Source organism: Ursus arctos, unplaced genomic scaffold (assembly GCF_023065955.2).
Source record: "Ursus arctos isolate Adak ecotype North America unplaced genomic scaffold, UrsArc2.0 scaffold_10, whole genome shotgun sequence".
Taxonomy (NCBI): domain Eukaryota; kingdom Metazoa; phylum Chordata; class Mammalia; order Carnivora; family Ursidae; genus Ursus; species Ursus arctos.
In genome coordinates this window covers 78,172,100-78,189,607 of record NW_026622764.1, presented here as the reverse complement: position 1 = coordinate 78,189,607, position 17,508 = coordinate 78,172,100, and the positions used below count along the sequence as shown (strand labels likewise).

The window sequence follows — 17,508 nt, the reverse complement described above, 5'->3', positions numbered from 1 at the left end:
AACTGTCAAGGCAGCAATTCACCTCGTGACTTCAATTTTCTCATGGATCTAAGAAGAGTTGTTGAATTTTAGTTTATTCAGCTTTTTTTCTTGTAAGGACCAGAGTGATGACTTCCCAGCTCCATTGTGTCCTATTTTAACCTACACATTTTCAATTAATATGATTACAGAAATAATTTCTCCCCCCAAAATGTATGAGTGAATAAGTCAGCGTAGCGGTACACTTCTGAAGGTAGGACCTCAGCCTTGCACATAACCTCCCTGGGTTGACTAAGTGAGTGAGACAAAAGGGGTAGAAAACTGACAAAGGCACTTAGTGACTCAGGTTTGTAAGTCTGGCTCTCCTTTTGACTAGAAGTGTGCAAGTGCTGGGGGGAGAAGGATTCTTTAAAAGTTTTAAGTAATTTCCATGAAGGGTAGGGGGCAAACTGGATTGCTTAGGAACTCTAACCACTGGACTAGAAGGCAAACAAAGCAGCCACAAGACCGGAGAAAATTAAATTGCCAGAGACTTCTTCCAACTGGCCCTCTCCAGTCCATTCGTGCACTTCATCCCATACCCCTCCAGAGACTCGGCTCCACTTGTTGCAGCCCAGCCTCTGGACTGGCTCTGGAGCAGAAGCAAGTAGACTCCACCCATCCCTTCCTTCCTCTCGGAGGGGGCTCCCACCCAGAGGTGTGTGGGAGGGGCCGGGCAGTGGTCACCTTTCACCGAGATTGACAATAAATTTTGCGTATTTTAAATATTATTCAATATTTAAATATAGTGGTATTCACATCTATAATGCGTATGGTATTTTATAGAGAAAACAATTTAATGATGTGATGAAAATACAGAATGATAGGTCCCAGGGCTCCCCGGGCCCCAATTTCTCCGGGGTTAAATGGAAAGAAATGCCCAATTTGACCTGAGGCATTCTAGTGGCGAAAATATAAGTAGAAACGAAAAACTCAACACCCTTCCCATACCGGGAGTCGAACCCGGGCCGCCTGGGTGAAAACCAGGAATCCTAACCGCTAGACCATATGGGAAGAACTGAAAACGCTTCCCTCGTGTCTGTACACATCACTTACCTCAGCTTGCCGTCTGCCCCTCAACGCAATTACTTCATACTCATCGGGTTTGCTCCGCCCCCGGAAATTCTGACTGCGGCTGCGCGAGTCCCAGCTTCAGGCCGCCGCCCCCCCCCCCCCGCCCCCGCAACGGGCCCTGCGCTGGAACATCCGGGCCTCTCTAGAGGGCGAGAACTTCTGCTCCCAGAAATCTCCCAAAAGTGTAGAGACGGGGAAGGTTGCAGAGCGTTTGTGGTTTTCTCAGTCCCTATTTGCTGACCCTCCCGGGCACGGGGACATACCCAAAGCCGACCTTCAAACAGTAAAGTGAAGGCTATTGCTTGACCTTCGACATCAACTGACATCTAAAATAAAGGACCCCAACCGGCACGGAGTTCCACATGAATATCTTTTCTGTGAAAAACAAAACCGTATTGTTTTTACTTACTTTGGCTTCAAAAGCCCACTGGTTGACACTTCCTAGCAGGATTTTGTTCTGAAATTCGACCTGTGTGGGAAGGGATGTACCTTTTTTCTCTAGTTTCCTTTTGAACGCTTCCATTAGGTTTTTCACTGACAACTCAAGCTCAATGTGGCAAAAACAAAACAAAAAAACAATCCCCCCATATCCAACCACAAATATGACCTACTGCAGTTAAAGTATTACAACAGTGTGGTACCTGTATATTAACTGACAGTAAAATCAAGGAAACAACGGAAGCTCCAAAATACAGTATGGGTATAACATTGGGATTATGCAAAAGTAAGTAAGGTGGCACCTCAAATCAGTGGCTCAACATACAGCATGTAGACCTATGGTAGAAAACACAGCTGGATGCAGGATTCACCCCATACCTCAACTGAAACCACAGAAGTTCTTAAGGAAAATAATGCAGAATTCCTTTATCATATCGTTTACAACCCCAAATCCAGAAATGATAAAATAGCTGATTGATAAATTCAATTCTTAAATCAATTAAGAAAATTAACTAAAACTTAAAAAAAATAGTAGAGCTGGCGATGGTTACTATAGCTTTCACCTTAGTTATTAAACTATTCAATTATTTTGAGCAGTTTAATGTGTTTTATTTTACAATGAAGGTTTAAAAAAAAACACCATAAGCAAAGTTACAAGAGAAATGGGAAAATATTTATATTTCATATTATGAATAAAAGATTAATTTTCCCCAAGCACAAAGATTACCTCCTAGAAACTGCTAAAAATACCAATAACCAGGAGGAAAATGAAGCAAGGACAAAGATCCCATCACAGGAAATACATTTGGTCTTTCAAATATTATAAGGTCTCACTCCTATAAAGATAAAGGAAGAGTTCCTAGAGTTCCCTTGAAAATCTAAGATCTTTTTTACTTTCTGGCTTAAAACCTGCCAAGGACTACCGATCTACTTAGGTGTTCATGTTTTTTATTGACGTGGAATCATACTGTCCTGATTTGTTAGCCATGTTTGTTTTTTTTTCTACATCAAAATCAGTTTTGAGAATCTAGTGAAACTGAAGCACCTATTTGTTGTCCTTCCCTGCCACTAACTGTGCAGTATTTCATCCTGTAAAGAAACCACAGCTGATATATTCATGAAGCTGTTCTGGCTATTTATGAACTAACCTAACAGCTTTGCCCCTGCTTTGCCCCCACATGAATGTGTCCCAGGAGAATACAAGGTTAGAAGTGGTTTCACAGTAGTGACTTTCAACATTATTCAGTTTGCCTCTTCAAACTTTCACACCTAACAAAGCTAGAAACATGCAAGCCAGAGAAATTTTAAGGAGTAGGGATTAGTTGGGGTGGGAATAGGGGCAGGGGCAATCTGTGAAGGAAGAAGCCCTGAGATAAGGCAGCCACACCAAAGAACAGCTGTGCTCACTGCCCTGCCTCTGGTCACAAGTCAGGCAGACTCAGGCTCCAGCTGCTTGAGTTTCTCCTGGAGCCCCCGGAGTTGGCTTCGACCCCAGTCAATGCGAATCTGAAGGCTGGCCATGTCCGCAGCCAGCTGCAGGCCTAGAGGAAGAGATAAGATTGTCACCATGGTATCCTCGATGTGACACATGACTCAGGGGGCTCCGAACATCCCCAGGGACTGGAAAGGCCCCAGAACTTTCTGGCCTCCACACTATTCCTAAAATATTCCAGGAAGAGCCTTGCATTGGCTGCTTCAGAACCTCACTAGACCCACACCCTCACCTCCTTCAAATCTTTACTAAAATGTCACCTCTTCAACAAACTTCCTTTACTCCCTTATATTACCCACCAGGGACTAAAAATTCATAGATCATAACACTGTTGTATGCCCTCATTTCTTTCCTTCTTTCCTTCGTTATAATAGTCCTTCACTGTTCTCGCCCTCTTTCTGTTTTCTCTGCCCCCGAGGGTGTTCCACATTCTGGATCCACACCTTGCTGGCTTTTTCCTGATGCTTCTGTTTAACAGTCTTCTGGATCCCCCCATGCTCTGTCCACACGCCAGTCCAGTCTTCAGCTTACCTGCCAGACAGCAGAACTGGCCACATATCTGCTCACCTCCCTCCAGGAAGTACTTTCTCCTCTTGGCTTCTGGGATCTCTCACCCTCTGGTTGTTGCTCCTGCCTCACCGCTACTTCTCAGTCTCCTCGAGTGGTTTCTCCCCTTCCTCCTCCCACCTTCTGTCCACATTCTGAGGCCCTCTGCTGATCTCAGCTTAAATGCTGTGTCTGTGTCGGCAACTTGGGAATTTAAACACCAGTGTTATGTGGTGGGCTCCCAAATCTCTCTTTCAAGCCCAGGTCTCTTCAAACTCAGAGACATGTGCCCAGACACCCGAGCAGTCACCACCACAAGCACTAGGAACACACTCTCACCCAACTCCTGACTTACCCTTGGCTGAAGCTCTCTCACACCAGGTGAGGGCAGCTTCATTCTCCCAGGTGTTCCTTCTGGAATCTGTGGGCTCATCCTTCATTCCTCTCCTTCCCTTACTCTGAAATTGATCTGTCAGTAGATCTTGTGGCTTCTACTCTCAAAACATGCCGGTTCCCATTACTTACCCTCTCCTTCACTGCCTCCACCTACATATCAAGCCTGGCTGCTCTCTAGCACCTGCTTCCTCCGTCTGCTCTTGTCTGTTCCCACCCAGCACCTGCAGTCTTTCTATCACTCTGTGGGTCCAACTGCACCTCCCTCTCTTCAGAGTCACCCATTACTACCAAAGTCCTCATCAGGGCCTATACCTCAAATCACCTAGGCCCAGCCCCCTCTGACCTCAGCTCCTGGCACTCCCTGATGCATAAACTCCACTCCAACCCATTTGGCCTCCTCACCCTAAACATGATCTCACCTCAAAGCTTTTGCCCTGGCTGGTCCCTCTGCCTACACAACTGATCCCCCAGATCAACTACAAAGTTCTCTCCATCTTTTCAGAGAGGCCTTTCCCAGACCACCCTTCATAAAATAGCTCCGCCCACCCACTCCTGTCCCACTCCATTCACCATACCCCATCTTATTTTTCCATAACAATTCTTACTACCTGGTGTTTTTTTTAGGGCCTACTTATTTATTTGCATGTTTTCATTCTCTCCTCAATAGAATAAACATTCTATGAGGGGTGTTTCTCTCTTTTGTTTCCTGCTGTATCTCCAGCACCTAGCATGAGTCTGGAACACTGTCAACAGCCAGTAAATGGTTTTTTGAAAAAAGCAGGTGTGCAACAAAAGCCTGCTATGGAGAAGATCTGGAAAACCCTTTGCAGATTAACCCCAGCCAGTCATGGCCTTAGTACTCAAGTTCTCCCTGTAGACAGAGGGTCTACTTACCCTCCCGGAAGCTGGTTTGGGCATGACGCAGACTGTGAGGAACCAGGATTCCAAACCAGTTCAGAGGGTCCCGGGGGGCTGGGGAGGACTCCAGCTCTGGGGTTCTGGTGTGACCCTTGCGCCTGCGCAAAGCTGGAGAAAGACAGACTGGAGGTTGGGGGTCTCATTACCTGTCCCTTGTCGTCTCTGTGACAATGTTGAACTTGATCTGAGCTCACGATCCTGACACACACCGAAGGCTGGAAAAAACCCCTCCAACCATTTATGTTCCAGAAAACAGCTTACCACAAAGAACAACCCTTTGTGATTTAGATGAGATGCCCTGACCACTCTTTCTCATGACTCTCGTAAGATCAGCAGATGACACCCTTGTTTACCTATGACAGAGCCACACACTGACTTTTCCCATTTTGCCTGAATATGCTGAAAGGCCAGACAGACCCTCCAACTCCCTATTTGTCTCATAAATGATTCGAGATTAGAAGTTTGTCCCTCTGAAACCAGTCAGATATATAAACATTTTCTGTTCAACTGACTGAAACTTCCCCCGACTGCAAAACTATCCCAACTGTAAAGGATCTCGCCTATAACTTGTCTATTTCTCCCTACAGAAGTCTAAAGCAAAAAAACATTGAGATACCACCTTACGTCAGTTAGAATGGCAAAAATTGACAAGGCAGGAAACAACAAATGTTGGAGAGGATGTGGAGAAAGGGGATCCTTCTTATATTGTTGGTGGGAATGCAAGTTGGTACAGCCACTCTGGAAAACAGTGTGGAGGTCCCTTAAAAAGTTAAAAATAGAGCTACCCTATGATCCAGCAATTGCACTGCTGGGTGTTTACCCCAAAGATACAGACATAGTGAAGAGAAGGGCTATGTGCACCCCAATGTTCATAGCAGCATTGTCCACAATAGCTAAATCGTGGAAGGAGCCGAGATGCCCTTCAACAGATGACTGGATTAAGAAGATGTGGTCCATATATACAATGTAATATTACTCAGCCATCAAAAAGAACGATTACCCAACATTTGCAGCAACATGGAGGAGATTATGCTGAGTGAAATAAGTGAAGCAGAGAAAGACAATTATCATATGGTTTCACTCATTTATGGAACATAATAGCAGGGAGATCAGTAGGAGAAGGAAGGGAAGAATGAAGGGGAGGCTAATCAGAAGGGGGAATGAACCATGAGAGACTATGGACTCTGGGAAACAAACTGAGGGCTTCGGAGGGGAGGGGGTGGGGGATTGGGATAGCCCAGTGATGGGTATTAAGGAGGGCACATATTGCATGGAACCCTGGGTGTTATACGCAAATAATGAATCATGGAACACTACACCGAAAACTAAGGATGTACTGTATGGTGACTAACATAACATAATTTAAAAAATTATTATTAAAAATAAATAAAGCAAAAAAAACAGCCTGCTGAGACATTGTGATCCTCCAATCTGGGCCGCTCTCTATCGCAACACCTTTAATAAAATCATCTCCTCAATTACCCTGTACATTTTGTTTTCGACATAGGGAGGACGCCCTGGCGGGAAGAAAGAGGGACTCACCTGCCTCACGGGGTCCCACATCTTCTGGAGTCTGGACGCTGGCTCTCATCACCCAGAACTTCTGGAGTCCGTCCTGGGCCTCGCTGAAGAAGGAGAAGGTAGGATCGACATTTGGAGGCCCCAGCCTGGACCCTGCCCGCCCACCTCTTTCAACATGCACGGCTCCTCACCTAGTGTAGACGCAGACCTGAGGCTCCATGCGGGAGGCATACTGCAGAGGACCTACAGACTTGGCACCCATGGCATAGCGAGCTTTGGAGAGCGAGAGCCAGCCCTGGGGTAAGAGGAGAGTGGTGAAACTCAGTTTACCTCCGCACGCCCGCCCAACCCTCCCTCCCTCTCCAAGATCCCACCTCCTCCACCCGGGCGTTCAGTGCCGCCCGCTTCGCCTCCAATTCTTCCAGGTCCCGCAGCAGTTGCAGAAGGAGCGAGTCCACCTGCGTCCGTAGGTCCCGCGCAGCCATGGGCCCACCGCACTGAGGTCTGGAACTAGCCTCCTCACAGGTCGCCCAATCGCCGATCGGCATACCGGCATGACAACCAATTGGCTCACTTTCAAGGGGCGTTCCCAGCCGTGGGCCGAATTGCCCAACATTTCTGAAGCCAGCGCTCTTAGAAGCAGCGGTACGAAATTGACTAGCTGGGTTCTCTGAAGCGTGTAAGCCAACGGAACAGTCGGCTAGAGCTGCGGGTGTTTCCGAGTCGCTTTTGGAAGAGGCCGCATTTTACACTTGATCTTGGCCAAGAGGCGAGAAGCGATAAGAGACCGCATTTTAATAGAGCGATACAACTATCTGGTGATGGAAGAGACATATGTATGGCAGCCATTTTAAGGAGATTAATTCCAGGAGCCGGTAGGCGAGGCTCCAGTCAACCATTGTGCTGCTTTTACAGTTGCTGGATCATTTCGAACCGCCAAATATGATTGCTCTAGCCGTTCATCATCTTAAACTTGGTCATCCTGCGCAGCAGTGATAAGTAATGAAGCCACGCACGGACATCTTTAGTAAGGGCGATCCTTGGCGACGCGACAACGTTTTGACGCCAGCCTATTGGCTGTTCCAGTAAGCATGCGCGTCCAGATTGGCCAATCGCCTTGCGACTCCCTCCCCACCCTCCGCCATCTTAACATTGGGCACTCCCGACAGTAGCAGGATGTAGCGAAGGCGCTAGCGACCTTCTTGGTTGAGGGCAGAATCGAGGGTGGCGTTGCTTATACTGCCCCCGGCATTATCCTGGGCCCACGTGGAAGCCGCGCTCAGGATGGTAGGAGGGATGTTTGAGCTCCGGTTTTTGATGTTGGGGGCTCGCGCAGGGCTGGGGATGATTCCTGGGCTTGGGGCTGGTGGCCCCCGGGGCCCGGTTGTGCATGGCGAGAAAGAGGCTGATCGGACCCGTTGTTCCCTAGCTGCGTCGTGAGGCCCGCCTTCGCCGCGAGTACCTGTACCGCAAGGCCCGCGAGGAGTCGCAGCGAGCCGCCCAGGAGAAGAAGGAGAAGGTTCGGCGCGCCCTGGAAGGTAGGCACGTCTCCGCCGCCCCGGGGGACTTTAAACTTGTCATTATAAAGACCATTGGCTTGCATTTTAGAATCCAACGGAATAAAAGACCAAATGGTATAAAACTCGTTTAATTAGCATTTCTTAGTGTTTGTGTGACTGAGCATCCTTTCAAGTATTTATTTGCCCTTTTCCTTGCCTTTTGGGTTTGCAAATGCCCCTTCCGTGATGCTATAAATTTCATATCTTGTCATATATGCTGCGGTATCTAGATTTTACAGTTTGCCTATTTTATTTACAGGGTGTTTAGTTCTTCTCAAATTTTAAATTTTTACGTTGTCCTATATAGGTAGATATTCTCCCTCCCGCACCTCCGCCCATTGTTTTTCTTTTTGGTACCTTCTTCAGTGCAAGAATATCTTACTGCCCTTTGGCGCTATTGTGATTCCGTTGCATTTTAAAAGTGTTAAACCGTAGAGAATTTAATTTTATTCGAGTTGTGAATTAGGATCTAACTTTGCAATATTTTTTCGACTTTTTATTTGTCATACTGATGAAGAGTGTTAAATGCCTGAATTTCCATTGTATCCCTATTTTCTTGGTTCTTGTGTGGGTAGAACTTTGTTTCCTATCTGGGTGGTACTGCAGCTTACTACCTCTGATTATTTTAAATTCACTTTGATTTTCTGTTTTAGACATATAAAGTGCATGTGGTATGTGTCTATATATTTACATTAAGTGTTATGTTACTCTAGTATGACCTACCTGCCCACATTAGAAATAAAAAACGCTCAATGTATTGAAATTCAGGAATATTTTCCCCAACTCAGATAACCACAATACAGGATACTGTTTAAAAATAAGCCATTTCCTTGCTTTTCTTGGTACTTATATCATACTTGTTTGTATCCCTAAATCACATGGGTTGATTTTAGTTTTAAATGTAGTTATTTGGGTTGTATATATTCTTTCCCAGCTTTAAGTTTTCATTCAATATTGTTTCTAAGATCTATTGAGTGTAGTGGGGGCTCTCATTTCCCTGTGCTTGGTGTTGACCTTATTTTTTAGTCTGGGACAGTTAGGAATAGCATTGCTGCTATGAACCTTCTCTTCCATGTGCAAGAATTTCTCCAGGGCATATTGGAAAGACATGTGGTTCCAAGGGCATGTTCATATTGAGCTCTGTACTCCAAATTGGGCTTGCCCACAGCCCAGCCCCCCCCCCTTTTTTTTTTTTTTTTACCAAGTCTAGCTTTAGTTCGTAGAGGAAAGTTCTGACCCAAAGCATCAGGTTTAGCAGTTTTATTGTCAGAGGGTTTCAGGGTTTCTGGTCCACCTTCATACAGAAAGAGCACTCTGTATTTGTTCTTTTAAAAATTAGTTTGTTAATTTTTTTCTCATTACAAAAACTATATATTTACAACTAAGTATTTTAGAAAGCCCTCAAACCGTGAGACTCAGGAACCATAGAAAATGAAATCTCCTGTAACCATTGTTAACAGGTTGGCATGTAGACAAAAGTAGTCTCCCTCTTCCCCCTGCCAAAAAAGTCGTGTATCACCTTTCTACACAGAAAAGAGTAAAAAGGATACTTTTTAATCAAGTCTGTACAGTTTTTGTAAGCCACGGTGTTGTATAAACTGAGGGTTCCATGCATGTGTCTTACTCAGCCTGTCTGTTTTCTCCCTGCAGAGAACCTCCTGATTCCCACTGAGTTACGCAGGGAGGCTCTGGCCTTGCAGGGTTCCCTGGAGTTTGATGATGCCGGCGGTGAAGGTAAACTTTCCTGACACAGGCCAGCTTCTCCCCCTGCCGTTGAGCCTGCTGGTTTCCATGTCATTATGCAGAAACCTTCAAGGAAAGGATGTGCAGCATCTCCTTGGGAAACTGTCTCCCAGATGCCCTCATGACTCTGCACAGATGGCACCTCAGGAGAGCTCTTTGTTGGTGCTCCCAATTTCGTTTATATAACACATACGGTATTATCCCACTTACTCTGTTTTGTCTGTTAATTGTCCCCCTTACTAGAATATGAACTCTTCTGAAGCAAGACAGTGTCCATTTTGTTCACTGCCATGTCCCCAGCTCCCAGCACTTCATTAACACCCATATGTTTTATTCATTGTATTATTCAACAAATAGTAAAGATATCACAAACATTGTACATTTTTGTTATGAGGAAAGGAGTCTGTTACTTTTGGCCTTAGCAGAATCTGGACTTGTGCTTAGATGGTAGCCATTAACCCTGTGTGATGAATATAGTTAAAATGAACTAAAATTAAATCAAATTTAAAAATTTAGTTTCTCAGTCATACTTGTGTTTATAGCCAATGTGGCTGGGGAGCCACCCTCTTGCTCAGAGCAGGTGTGGAGCATTTTATTTTCATCATCAAAGGTGTTGTCAGACAGTGCTGCTCTAGACAGATTCAGCCACCCTCAAGGTAGCATTTTATTTCCCAAGACAATGTCACCTTCTTGCCCCTTATGCTCTGACAGGTGTGACCAACCACATGGATGATGAATATCGATGGGCAGGGGTTGAGGATCCTAAGGTCATGATCACTACCTCCAGAGACCCCAGTTCCCGCCTCAAGATGTTTGCAAAGGTACCAGTAGTGGGAAGTGAGTGGGAGATGCTAAGGCACTGGTGGCCCCAGTCCCAACTGAAGTGCGTTCATGTACAGGAGCTGAAGTTGGTGTTCCCAGGCGCCCAACGCATGAACCGTGGCCGGCATGAGGTAGGGGCACTGGTGCGAGCCTGCAAAGCCAATGGTGTCACTGACCTGCTGGTTGTCCACGAGCATCGAGGCACACCTGGTAAGACTGTGGGTGGGAACAGGCTGTCTGCTGGGGTGGTCGTCTGAGAGCAGATTAGGTCTCTGACGGCCCACCTGGCCCCACCAGTGGGGCTCATTGTCAGCCACCTGCCCTTCGGCCCCACTGCTTACTTCACACTGTGCAATGTGGTCATGCGGCATGACATCCCTGACCTGGGCACTGTGTCCGAGGCCAAACCTCACCTCATCATGCATGGCTTCTCCTCCCGACTAGGCAAGCGGGTGAGTGTGGGTCCACAGGGTGAGGGCTGGGGGCAGGGAGTTCCAGGCTGGGCATCTGCCGCTCTCCTTCCTCTGACGCAGGTCTCTGACATACTCCGTTACCTGTTCCCTGTGCCCAAAGATGACAGCCACCGGGTCATCACTTTCGCGAACCAAGATGACTATATCTCCTTCCGGTAGGTCCATGGGCTGGCGTCAGAATGGAGTCCTGATCTTTGTGACCCACTGTGTTTGTTATTGACGCACATCTGCTCCCAGTCTTCCCTCACCCCTGCCCTGCCTCCCCTTGCCCCAGGCACCATGTGTATAAGAAGACCAACCACCGCAGTGTGGAGCTGACTGAGGTTGGGCCTCGTTTTGAACTGAAGTGTGAGTTTGGGGCTTTATTCCACTTGTGGTGGTGGTGGGGTGCTGGCAGTGTAGGTGACCATGTACCCATGTCCACCCCCCAGTGTACATGATCCGCCTGGGCACACTGGAACAGGAGGCCACAGCCGATGTGGAGTGGCGCTGGCACCCATACACCAACACCGCACGCAAGAGGGTCTTTCTGAGTGCTGAGTGAACCCACTCGTCAGGACGTGGACATGGACCCGGGACTTGGGGAGGAGTCAGAATAAAGTCTATGTGCCACACCACCCATTTGCCTCTGTGTGGTCAGGACAAGCCCACTGTCAGGCCGAACGTGAGGGACAGTTTCCATTGGGTCTTAGGTGGGGAGCTGACAGCTCAGGGACATTCTCAGGTCTGCTGTTGACATTTTGTCTAGGACAAGGCAGGTCCAACCTGCTGGTTTGCCCCTTAGCCATAGGATGGGTTTGGGAGATTTGGTGTTGTTGTCACTTGGGAGTCGGGGGCCCTGTGAGAGCCCATCTCAGACTGGGACTGGTATGTACCCAAGGACACTGGTTTTGCACAGATCTTGGGCCAGGCCTATAAAATAAGGCAGGCAGGGGGATGGAGAGTGGGGAAGACCTCTGCAGGTGCCCTGAATGCTACAGGTGGCAGGGACCACCTGGATGACCGATGTAAAGACCCTGAGGTGGACATGCTCATAAGTGTTCCAGGAGCAACAGTGGCCTAGTGAGAGGAGTCTTGAGGGAGAGTAGGCAATGGGACTTCATGGGATGTCTGTGACTTCTGGCCCCAGTCATGTGAATCCAGGGCCTTCCCGAGCCTTTCTCACCTTGCCATAACCTCGGCTCACAAATCAAAGATATACCACTAAAATTTTTATGCAAGTTATAGGAATTCCAAAATACATACAAAGTAGAAGTAGCATGATGTTTAGATTAGTTTTCTGGGACTGCCGAAACAAACTGCCACAAACTGGGTGGCTTAAAACAACAGATTTATTCTCTCAATTCTGGAGGCCAGAAGTCGGATCAAGGTGTTGGCTCCACTCCCAACCCCTCCTCCATTACTTGCCTCTTCCAGCTTCTGGTGGCTACTGACAGTCCTCAGCATTCTTTGGCATGTAGGTGCATTGTTGCGGTCTTTGTCTTCACATGGTCTTCCTCTACAGTCAAGTTTCCTCTGTGTGTCTCTTATAAGGACACTTGTCATTAGATTTATAGTGCATCAGACAATCAAGGATGACCTCTTCATTTAAAGATTCTGAACTTACGAGGCGCCTGGGTGGCTCAGTCGTTAAGCCTCTGCCTTCGGCTGATGGTGTGATCCCGGCGTTATGGGATCAAGCCCCACATCAGGCTCCTTACTGGGAGCCTGCTTCTTCCTCTCCCACTCCCCCTGCTTGTGTTCCCTCTCTCGCTGGCTCTCTATCAAATAAATAAATAAAATCTTTAAAAAAAAAAAATACAGATTCTGAACTTAATCACGTCTGCAAAGACTTTTTTTTTCCAAATAAGATCATGGGCTCCAGGAATTAGGCTGTGGACATATCTGTTGGGGCCACCATTCATCCGACTACATGTCCTCATTCCTCACCTTCAGTAGCTGTGGGGCTCCTACCCTTCCTGTTTACTGTGTCCCCCATACCTCTTGCAGACATCACAGGCATGAGGATGATGCCCCCCTGCTAACTGAGCATCCTCCCAGGGGAGCACCATGAGGCCTGGGGGTCCGCACTCACTGTTTCACCAAGCCTAGAGCAGGCCCTTACTCACTGGTGGTTTACTTTTTAATAACAGCACAGAAGTCTTAGAGCAGGTCTTTGTGCTGGGGGCCAGCTCTCAGCCAGGGACAGGCAGAAAGTAAGATGCAAACTATTTATTCACTTCATTGTGACTTCCACTGCTAAAGAAGCCTTTGAGTGTAATTCTTTCAAGTTCCTCAGAGAAGCCAAAACACTTAGGCTCACCAGTAGTGGAGGGCTTTATGAAAGACAATTGGGTCCACGTTTTGCTCATCAGCTGTGTTTACCCATTGGATGTGAATGGTATCTAGTGTTAAGTGATACTGGAGGAGAGAGGACCCCTCATATTGTGCTGGTGGAAGAACCTGTGGGTAAAGGCTTTTCAGATGGCAGTTTGGTAGAGTTTCTTAGCATTTAAAATGTTCTTCTTGAGTCACCATCCTAGGGTCTGAAGTGGTCACTGTGATGCTGCTGGGGACATCTTAGGCACAACTTTGCCTGGATGTTATAGCAGGGGAGTTTGTAAAGTGAGTTTATAAAATAACAGTAATTAAAGCAAGAAAGGAGTGGGACATGTCCACTGTAGTGCCTTGTGTATCGCACAGGTAATATCCTGAGGACCCACAGGGAGCCTTGGATTTGAGGCGTGGTACAGTGCTTAAAGGGATATTTATGCATCTTTTATTTGACTTTTTTAGGAAGAAATCAGTTCTTGTATGGTTTTGAAATGTGAAGGACAAGAGAGGTGACAGATGTGGGCGCGGGCTTTGGTGTGTACCATTTGGAGCATGTCCTCTGGCCAGAGAGCAGTGGCCCAGAGAGAGTAGAGGGACTTTGTGGTCAGGAAAAGCCCTGTGTCATGTCTGCAACTGATGTTCATATTCTAGTGTCCTCAATATTCAGAAATATTAACATGTGGCGTATCCAGGTTAAGGGCATGAGAGATCTGTGCCCTGTTTTTGCAACTTTTATGTAAACATGACATTTCAAAATAAAAGTTATAGAAGTTTTAAAGGAATTACTGGTAATCTTATTGGGTAACAACATAACATTGGAGTTCCTTTAGAAAATGTTCTTAGTTTTTAGACAATGAAGTATTTAGGGGTGAAATATCAGCCTGATACTTGCTTGAATGCCTCAGCAGAGGGGGAAAAAGCTGAAGCAAAATACTAATTGTCACATTTAGGTGATGCAGACAGGGTTTGTTACAGTATTCTTTCTACTTTGATATATGTTTTAAGTTTTTCACAGTAAAGGATTAAAAGGAAGATAATTACAAATGCCTCCTGTTGTTATTAAAGCATTTTTCATATCTTTAAGTTATTAAAAATCTTCAAGTAAAAAGGTTGAGGTGTGAAAATAAAAGGGAACCTCCTTTACAATAAAGTTGGAAAGCCAGCAGGGATTGATCTCACGCCCTATCGCTCCTTAAACTCCTCAATTGCAGACCCAAGTGGAAGAGAAACCTTGTCAGTCCCTGCTACTTTAGCTGCTACTCTAGTATCTGGCAACAGCCCAGCCGATGAGAGACAGTCAACTCAGCCAATGAAAAGCCGCTATACTTTGAACTCCCAGTTTACTCTAATGGACTTTTTGCTTATAACAGCCCTCCCAGCGTCTCCCTTTCCTCTGTAAAAGAGCATTCCTCTCTTTTGTTCTCTGGTCTTGTCTATGGTTTTTCCCTACCATGCTTGTCTTGGATTGCAGTTCTCTGCTATTGCCAAATAAACGCGGTTTTTTTGCTGGTCAAACAACTGCCGGTTTTATTTTTAAAGTTAACAAAGGAGATGGGCCGACCATTAGTGGTGGTTGAAAGCCATTGAGAGTTAGGGCCAAGGGGTCGTGGTAAAAAAAGAGGAAAGAGAATGTGCTCATGTACAAAAAAAAGTGAAAATTCAAGCATAGTATGAGATCCATTTTAGGCATTGGTTCACCAAACTGACTGCAGTGAACATCTTGCCCACTATCCCTTATTCTTTCCCTACGGTACACTCCTAGAAGTGAAATTTCTGATCCAAGGAGATGCGCAAGTCTAAGCCTTTTGATATTTACTACCAGGAAGGTTATAGCAGGAGACCATTTTTATCAGATTGGCAAAGATGAAGAAGGTTCAATATGGTTCATAAAGGTGTGGGGAGTTGAGCTTTATACAATAGATACAAAAGTTTGCGGGGAAATTTTATAATTTCTACTTTGATCCAGTAGCCAGAGCTAGGAATGCGGCCAACCTGCACACCACGTACACAGTGGTCACCGTGCAAGGTTCTGTACCATTGTTTGTAGCAGCGAAAGCCCGGAAACAGCCTGGGTGTCCATGAGCAGCACTGAAGTTACATAAATTAGGGTGTATCCACAGAGTGGAATACTGTAGCCACTGGGCACCTCCAGATAAAGTGTGGAATAAAAAGCATGGTGACATGCCATATGTGATATGCTGCCAGTGTGCAGAAGGAAGGGGGAGGGCCTTGTGCTGGTGTATCAACTGCATTATCTCCAGGAGGGTAAACATTCAACTGGTGCCTTGCAGGAGGGAATGGTGCACTGGGGATCCAGGGAAGAGGGAGAATTTAGTCCTTCTGTGTGTAGACATTTCATTTACTTGTTGGCCACTTTTGTGAGCTCCCTTCTGGGTTCTCTGCCCAGTTTTCTTTGGCATGCAGGGAAGGCACTTTGATTTTGTCTGATTGCCTTCAAGAGTTTGAAGATGTAAATACTTCTCCAATACTGACACTTCTTTAAATTACAAAAGTAACACACCTTACGTTTTAAAAAAATGACAGAAATGCACAGTGAAAAATAAACCACCTTACTCCTGTCTGTGCCCCCAACAATCCCACCCTGCTGCCCAGAAGCTATGGACTATTGACTTAAAAAAATATATATGGCCAGATGTTTCCTCTTCATGGTATTTTTTTGGCCCAAAAATCATGCTGCATACACCATTCTGAAGCTTCCTGTCTTTCCGTTTAATGATCTCTTTCAGCTACCTCTAGGTTATGAAGGATATCCAGTATATGTGGGTCCACCTCCTATTTAATGCCTGCACATTCAAGTTATTTTCTATTTTTACTACCAGAAAACTTGCTTCAAGATCGTCATTGAACATACCTCTGTGTATACTTATGCAAGTATATCTGATGAATAAATTCCTGTGAGTGGAATTTTGTCTTTAAAATGATGATAGATGCTGCTGAGTTGTCCTCCAGGAGACTGTCCTGGCTACTGTCAGTAGATCTCGGTGCGTTTCTGAGTCCTTGCTGACACTGGGTACTATAAGACTTTTCATCTTGGCCAAGCTCTAGGTGCAAAATGGTTCCCCAGCTGAATTTCTATTTCTTTAATTATGATGGAGATTGTGCTGCTTTGGCCATTTGTATGTGTGTGTTTTCTCTGAACTGTTTGCTCTCTTTCTCTATAGAAATGATTGTTCACCTCTATATTGATTGATTTAAATATTTTAACTGTGCAAAATTTGAAACATGCAAGAGCAGAGAGGCCCATACAGTGAGTCCATGAGCCCGCCTCAGTGTTGAGCAGTCTGCTTTCCTTCATAGCCCCGTCTACTCCCTATGTCCACTTACTTGTTTATTTTGAAGCAAATCCTTGACGTCATGTCATTTCATCCATGAATATCTCTGTAGAGATCTCCAAAAGATAAGCACTCAACAAGAATAACAATACCATTATCACACCAATTATTCCAAATATATATTTTATATATTATATATTCCAAATATATTATTTCAAATATCCAGTTAGTGTTGAGTTTTCCCTGATTACAGTATGTTAGTTTGAACTACGATCCAAATGAGGTCCATTCGTTACAAATGATTGAAAAGTCACTTGTCATTCTTTTTAAATAGCTTTATTGAGATACAATTCACATATCACACAGTTCACCCATTCAGGGTACACAATTAAGAAATATATACAATTGGGGCGCCTGGGTAGCGCAGTCGTTAAGCGTCTGCCTTCGGCTCAGGGCGTGATCCCGGCGTTCTGGGATCGAGCCCCACATCAGGCTCCTCCGCTATGAGCCTGCTTCTTCCTCTCCCACTCCCCCTGCTGTGTTCCCGCTCTCGCTGGCTGGCTGTCACATAAATAAATAAAATCTTTAAAATATATATATATACACACACAATTAAACTTTTTTATCATCTTCACAGGATTGTGCAACCATTGCTACGATCTAATTTTAGAACATTTTTCTCCCTCCTAAAAGGAACCCTGTACCCATTAGCTGTCACTTCCCATTCCCCTCCAGCCATCCCTCCACCGTCAGGCCCTTGCAACCACTAATCTACTTTTGGTCCATAGACTTGCGTATTCTGGACATTTCGTACGAATAGAATCATACAATATGTGGTGTTTTTTGACTGCCTTCTTTTACTTAGCAGTGCATTTTCAAAGTTGATCCCTGTGGTAGCATGC

At 45.7% G+C, this 17,508-nt stretch overlaps 2 protein-coding genes and 1 non-coding gene across 5 annotated transcripts; 1 reads left to right on the top strand and 2 right to left on the bottom strand.

Annotated features, from left to right (window-relative positions):
- Positions 1-960: 960 nt before the first annotated feature.
- TRNAE-UUC (transfer RNA glutamic acid (anticodon UUC)) lies at positions 961-1,032 on the bottom strand. The gene has a single exon. It is a non-coding gene; the product is annotated as a tRNA-Glu (tRNA).
- A 1,085-nt stretch (positions 1,033-2,117) lies between these two features.
- On the bottom strand, positions 2,118-7,342 carry CCDC115 (coiled-coil domain containing 115). Its single transcript, XM_026492928.4, has 5 exons — positions 6,778-7,342; positions 6,595-6,698; positions 6,425-6,507; positions 4,859-4,990; positions 2,118-3,071 (listed from the first exon to the last, which is right to left on the bottom strand). The coding sequence occupies exons 1-5, from the start codon at positions 6,949-6,951 to the stop codon at positions 2,959-2,961; spliced, it is 606 nt and encodes a 201-aa protein (XP_026348713.2). The 5' UTR covers positions 6,952-7,342; the 3' UTR covers positions 2,118-2,958.
- A 201-nt stretch (positions 7,343-7,543) lies between these two features.
- IMP4 (IMP U3 small nucleolar ribonucleoprotein 4) lies at positions 7,544-12,798 on the top strand. Of its 3 annotated transcripts, XM_026492927.4 has the most exons (9): positions 7,545-7,690; positions 7,833-7,941; positions 9,613-9,696; positions 10,417-10,526; positions 10,605-10,737; positions 10,825-10,979; positions 11,061-11,155; positions 11,275-11,348; positions 11,432-12,798. In XM_026492927.4, the coding sequence occupies exons 1-9, from the start codon at positions 7,688-7,690 to the stop codon at positions 11,542-11,544; spliced, it is 876 nt and encodes a 291-aa protein (XP_026348712.1). In that variant the 5' UTR covers positions 7,545-7,687; the 3' UTR covers positions 11,545-12,798. The 3 variants fall into 3 exon arrangements, with proteins under 3 accessions (XP_044237611.1, XP_026348712.1, XP_044237612.1); XM_044381676.3 differs by having other exon boundaries at positions 7,544-7,690; positions 10,825-11,155; XM_044381677.3 differs by lacking the exons at positions 7,545-7,690; positions 7,833-7,941; positions 9,613-9,696 and adding an exon at positions 9,712-9,899 and having other exon boundaries at positions 10,825-11,155.
- Positions 12,799-17,508: the final 4,710 nt, after the last annotated feature.